Source organism: Priapulus caudatus, unplaced genomic scaffold (genome assembly GCF_000485595.1).
Source record: "Priapulus caudatus unplaced genomic scaffold, Priapulus_caudatus-5.0.1 Scaffold20, whole genome shotgun sequence".
NCBI classification, from domain to species: domain Eukaryota; kingdom Metazoa; phylum Priapulida; class Priapulimorpha; order Priapulimorphida; family Priapulidae; genus Priapulus; species Priapulus caudatus.
This window is the reverse complement of record NW_014577081.1, coordinates 512,562-518,991: the sequence shown is the minus strand read 5'-3', so window position 1 is coordinate 518,991 and position 6,430 is coordinate 512,562. Positions and strand designations below refer to the sequence as shown.

Genomic DNA, 6,430 nt, shown 5'->3' with positions numbered 1-6,430 from the left:
CATATATTTCGCAGGTATCATATATTTCGCAGGTCAGAAATTTCGCACACAAAGACGAGCTGTGATTAGTCGGGTCGGGACGCACGCGAAGTGCGCGTGCGCATAGGCGCGGGGGGCGGGGCTATCTCAGATATTTCGCAAGTCAGAAATTTCGCGCTACACCGGTTCATATAAAAATCGTGTGCGTGACAAGCGTTTATTTCAATACCTTCGTACTCTTAGTATGGCGAGGGTGAGTAGACGAATACATTAGATAAGAATGTGTGTCAGTGGTTTAAGAAACACCGAGGCAACTATGTTTTCACCAGAGATAATAGCAACCATGTCAGAAAAGAAAGTCTATCAGATGATGTACCATGTGTATAATTTAGACAGGCCCTGGGGTGGAAAGATGTAACATATGGTCGATGAAATTTTACAAATCGGTAGGTTTCATAGATGCGGCTCCAAAAACAGAAGGTAATCTGTAGCTGTTTCCCCGAATAACGTTCTCTCTATCTATCTCTATATCTCTCTAGCTTTCCATCTTTATTCCTCCGCTTCTTTCTATGCGTTCGCGCGCGTGCGTGTGCGTGTGCGTGTGCGTGTGCGTGTGCGTGTGCGTGCAGTGGGTTTATGTCTCCATGTGACGCTATAGGTTGAGTGAGCGCATTTTATGTTCTACATGCTTTAGTTGGACAATGAGAATTACTCTTACGTACCTATAGACAGGAAATAATTACACCCAGACCCGGCAGCAGCATCATGTACGGAACAGTGAAATATATCACAATGCAGTCATGTGAAATATGAGATTACGCGTGTCTACTGTATAAGGCGGCTTTAAATTTATTGCGCATATTCAATTTAGATCGTTCCAAATGATGAAGTAGGAAAGATTGCATGTATCTGATTATCTGAAACGGCGGAGAGAAATCGGACAGACAGACAGAATTTGACTGGCGCGAAGTTCCGTGTGCTGTATACTGACTACAGTGGGTTCGCGCGTGTTGTATAGTAGCGGTATGTTGAGGGCACATAGACATTCGAGGGATTCCCCGTTTTACAATAATAAAATAGATGATATATTGAGTGAGACGTTGGAATAGACCATTTTGTGGTAAATTACTTTGAGAAAATGCTCTCTACTTTATATTTTGAGATGGGTGGTTGATTCCATAGCAGGGTACCATAGTATTGAAAGAATTTCATGCCGTGAGCTATTGTTCTAATATCAGGGAGAGCAAGAGAGTTTTTATCTCGAAGTTTGTGAGTGGCGTAAAAGTTCTCAAAAACGCTGACGATATTATAGGCTGGGTAATGGGCTCTGCCCGTAGTAGCATGCCCCTCATCATAGTATACTTAGCCTACTTAGGATAGTGTCATGATCGTATCATAAGATCAGGTTAAGATCATATCAGATCTATTAATTATTATCTTATCTCTGATTCTATCAGGAGTTAACAGGAGAACCTCACTAGGACACCATTACTAGAACGCTTGACGATGGCGATACCTCACTCAGACATTATTATTAAAGTAAAAATATACCTATAATTATTGTCGCTAACTAGTATATTAACAAATAATATTTTTCTAAATTTTATGGACCTATGTATATGAAATATAGTTATCTCATATTTATTATAATTTTGGGATAAGTTTGCGTTTATCGCATCATACTATTCACGTTAGATGTCGCTCACTACCGCATGAACGCGCGGGAATATTCAACAATGGTTTTTTTGGTAAGTTGGGCTCTATTTCTTTACCGTTTGTATAACCCTAATAACTAGCTTTTATAAAATGAAACAGTTCAATATATGGCACTATGTGTGAGGCTATTGTTATATAATAATAATAATATGTATATGGCAAAATGCCCGTTTGGTAGGCAAGTTCAAGGCAAGTGTTTATTGAACACTGTTCCACTTCCAGTTCCAGTGTTCGGCGGAATATAGCTCTAGTAACGCTGAGAGGGTCTATGTCCCCCGGGGTACTGCCGGAACGTACCCTGGGTACGGTCCGGTTACCCTGGTACTGTCTAATATGCCGGACCGTACCTCGTCTACTCGGTTCAAGGATAGAGAACATGGATCCCAATATGAATAAAACCAATGTCATTTACATCAATATAAATATAATAAATTAATATAATTATTAATATTATATCAATATAATAGGTTAGGGTTATGATTAGGGTTATGGTTAGGGTTAGGCACATTGGTTTTATTGGGACCCATGTTCTCTATCCTTGGGCCGTTAGGGCCAGGGTTAGGGTTATGATTAGGGTTAGGCACATTGGTTTTATTGGGACCCATGTTCTCTATCCTTGGGCCGTCTACTCCACTAACGAGTCTAGGGAGTCGCCTACGCCTACTCCCTAACCCGAACCCGAACCCTAACCCTAACCTTAACCCTAACCCTAACCATATCAAATAGTGACCAGGGTACGTTCCGGTATACCGGACCGTACCCAGGGTACGTTCCGGCAGTACCCTGGGGGACATAGACTCTTTGTCACTGACCCCTGCTGCTGCACGCAGACACCCAGTAGCAAGATTTCGAGCCGTTTAATAATTGATTATCAACACTGACTATTGGGAATTTCCTCCCCCTAATTACGATGGCAATTTAATTAGTGGCAATTAAGTAGCAAACGCTGTATCAGAATATTTTGAGCCGTTTAAAGCGTTCCGGGTCTCAGACACCTCCAATCAATATCTGATGAGATTTGTGGGGGGCTCGTAGGTTGTTAGATACAATTAAGATTTGAGGGGGGGGCTCGTAAGTAGGTAGCTCGAAACAATTAAAGGGCGAACGTTTAACCAGGATCGGAGTAGGAAAGGTGTATAATGTTCTAACGGATTTTTTTAGGGTTTCCGCTATACTACATCGCAGTACATTACATAACGCATAACGCTAGTTTTCACTAAGCTATAAAATATGCTATTGAACTAGATTGTTATTGTACTAAATTGAATTAGAGAGCTCTAAAGGTATCTTGGAGGCAGCATACAACCAACAAAGATATGGTGAGCTACTAGCGTCAGTAATACTATACGTCAAGACAGACTAATTAAGACTCACAGGACACGGCTTGATGAACAAGTGAGACATTGCGCAAAAACCTCTATTTTCGGGACCAACACAAAGAAGCAGAAAGATATATTGTTCTAAAATTACATACACCGATAAACTATAGAGGCGAACACCGATCATTGGTTGGCGAAGCAATGAAATTTCGGGCTGATGGAAGAAAACTATTAAATGATGTCCGAGCTCGGTAAATCTGATGATGACGAGACTGCTACAGACCAATTTCATAGATTAAATAAATGGAGCAGGTCTCGTGGATTTGTCGATCTGAATAAAACGTGCACATCAAAGTAAAATATCCAATGACATTTTAATTGTTATAATAGTAATGATTACGACTATTAATAATAATAATAATAAGTAAAGAAGTGTAAAACTATATACGAACGCATAATAATTTTTTAATTTTATCTAAACCCAAAAAAGGGTGTATCGCTCTGCCAATTAAAACTAGAAAGGGCAGTTGTCGCCAACTACATGTATCCCCCGTGTTCTCCCCAAGATGTGTAAGTATACAAAGTTTGGACACGCTAAGTCAATTAGGGGCCGAGTTATAGAGCGGAAGGGAAATATGATCAAGGTCAAGGTAAAGGTCAAATAAAGGTCGCAGTGACCTGGTTTTGGTAGCGCTAGGTCAATTAGGGGCCGAGTTATAGAGCGGAAGGGAAATATGATCAAGGTCAAGGTAAAGGTCAAATAAAGGTCGCAGTGACCTGGTTTTGGTACTCTGCACACCTTCTCCCCAAGATGTGTAAATATACCAAGTTTGGTCACGCTAGGTCAATTAGGGGTCGAGTTATAGAGCGAAAGGAAAATTCTCTGCGGCGGACCGAGCGGCGGTGGCGGCGGCGGCGGCGGCGGCGGCTGCTGGGGAGACATGAAACCATAGTATCCCCGCCGACTTCGTCGCGGGGGATACAATTATGATTTATGTTATTGTATCAGTAGTCGGTAGATACGTGCAACCAAGGGTTATATAATGCACTCTTGGTGCAACTATGGTGCAACCCATGCATGCATCGGCATGCCACGTACATCGTGCCATCGCACCATGGCCGCTTATATTCGCAGCATGTGATCAATATTTGCTCGCATCCACTTTGTTAAAATATATACAGCGTTTTCAAGTGAACAAGATTTGTCACGAGCGGGTGTGGCTCCGCATGACTGAACAGCTGTATCCGCCGCATCTCTCGCGCTGTATTTACTTGGCTCCTGTATGAACTCCTGTGTGAACTCCTGTGTAAACTGCTGCTTCGCGCGCTAAGACGAGAGCAGAGCGAAAGCCTGTTCGCCGAGCTGCGCGTGAAATAAATACGTGCTTAGGCCTACGCATGGGCGTGTTCATCTCAAATGCTTCATCGTTCTCGTACGAATTAGCACGCGTCTTGGAACATTGAAATAATTGTAACTAGAGCACTCGGAGAGCACAGACCTCCGCCAAGGCAGCTGAATTCTCTCACTGTGAAAATTTTTATTATTAATTAATTAATTAAGTGAAAAATTTAATTAATTAATTAATTAATTAAATCATTAATTGGATCGGGATGACCACCAAAATGTAATAAATTCTAAGTTACCCCATTTCTGACCTAGCCTGAAAATTTAATTAATTAATTAATTAATTGGATCCGGATCACCACCAAAATGTAATCAATTCTAAGTTACTCCATTTCTGACCTATCCTGAAAATTTAATTAATTAATTAATTAATTAATTGGATCCGGATCACCACCAAAATGTAATCAATTCTAAGTTACTCCATTTCTGACCTATCCTGAAAATTTTATGACAATCCGTGTCAAAGTTGTATGTCCATAACTTTTTCAGTTAGGCTGTACACAAACCCACAAACCAACAAACAGTCAAACAAACACCGGTGAAAACATAACCTCCTGCCAACCCCTTGGCGGAGGTAATGAAGCAGAAATCACTCGAGCGGGAAATTAATATAGAAATGTAGGAATATAGAGCACAAGCGTTGATGGCACGCGGGTAGATAAATTAGTTAGAGAGACGCGGTGTTATAGAAGCGTCCAACGGCGCCACGAAAGGCATTAGATATACATTAGATATAGATTAGAGGTACATTAGATACAGAAGGCGAGCACGCAGTAATCTGGGCTAAGATAAGTAGCCACGAAGCAACGCATGCAGAATAAAAGTAACCAGGGCAATTTAAAAAGTAATTTTGGCAGCCAGTCAGAGGCCAAACGGACGTGAGATAGACCCGGTGGTCACTCGATCGTCATAGGAATGTCCGGCGCCGAACCAATATAGGTGCGATGGCCGAAGCGGACGGCGACGCGAGAAGGGACGCGCCCGACGGTAAGGGCACGCCCACATTAAAGGGTATAAAAGGGTACAAAGGGTATAAAAGGGTATATAAGGGTATAAAAGGGGACGCGGAGAAAGAACATGGCCGGTTACGACGACAGAGTGCTGTGCGAAATAAAGGAACGTTTTCCCTGTGACAATCCTACTGTTCGCTTTATAATTCTGACTTGGATTTGTTCAACGCTACAAAATACTGATGAATTGATACGGTATATGTAGCAAGGGGCATAACGTACTTTCACTACAAACATCATGTATAACCTTGTAATTATTTAACAGAGCTGCTGTTTACTTTCAAAGTTTATAAGTTCGCATATCTTACCGACGTGGTCTCCCTGTTCGTTCAACCCAACGAATGTACCGCCCTTGCAGTAGTCAATCATGATTTTCATCGTTTCCATGCCATTCTCGAACCCAAACTGATCCTGCCACAGTTTTCCCACAGCGGGCAAGTCTGCCTCTGTTGTCGGCCTTACTGTCCCGCCGCCAACGATCTGAGACGTCGCCACCAACGACATGCGGGCGACATTACGTAGGTTTCGTCCGGCGAGGCGTGCAGCAGATGATAACAACGCCATAACGACAGTAGCAGCGGCAAGTCTGCAAGCCTTTACTGCAAGCCTCTACTTATATAGCGTTCCTGGTTAGAGAGAAAAATGTGTGCGCCTCCGTGCGACTCCCTGTAGATCTCACTGCTCGGCCAGCAAGCTGTTGCTAGGATATACGTATAGCGGCCGCCTGGGAACGCACGGTACCGCTATCACAGCTGCATGAGCACTCGACTGACGTCGAGAGAGAAACGTCAGCAACAGCCGCTCCCGATAGGAGCGTGTAAACTCGGCGCGTGGGTGTCTGCGTACTAACGTACTATCAGGAGGTACTATATAGGTGGGTGCTATATCTATGATTTCATAGGCACGCACGGTCGAAAACGCGAGGGCAGTCAAGCTACCGGTGTCGCGCGAAATATCTGACGAGTGCGAAATATCTGAGATAGCCCCGCCCCGCCCCGACC

The 6,430-nt window shown here is 43.0% G+C and overlaps 2 protein-coding genes across 2 annotated transcripts in view; one reads left to right on the top strand and one right to left on the bottom strand.

The window, feature by feature from the left end:
* The window catches only part of LOC106812182, a 13,622-nt gene extending 7,366 nt beyond the window's left edge, over positions 1–6,256 (bottom strand). The window contains exon 1 of the mRNA XM_014816008.1: positions 5,738–6,256. Coding sequence (XP_014671494.1) covers positions 5,738–5,993 — 256 coding nt within the window. The 5' untranslated portion in view covers positions 5,994–6,256. The remainder of the gene's footprint in view (positions 1–5,737) is intronic.
* The window catches only part of LOC106812174, a 32,079-nt gene continuing 27,345 nt past the window's right edge, over positions 1,697–6,430 (top strand). Inside the window, exon 1 of the mRNA XM_014815996.1 lies at positions 1,697–1,727. The gene's annotated coding sequence lies outside the window, so the exon portion shown is untranslated. The remainder of the gene's footprint in view (positions 1,728–6,430) is intronic.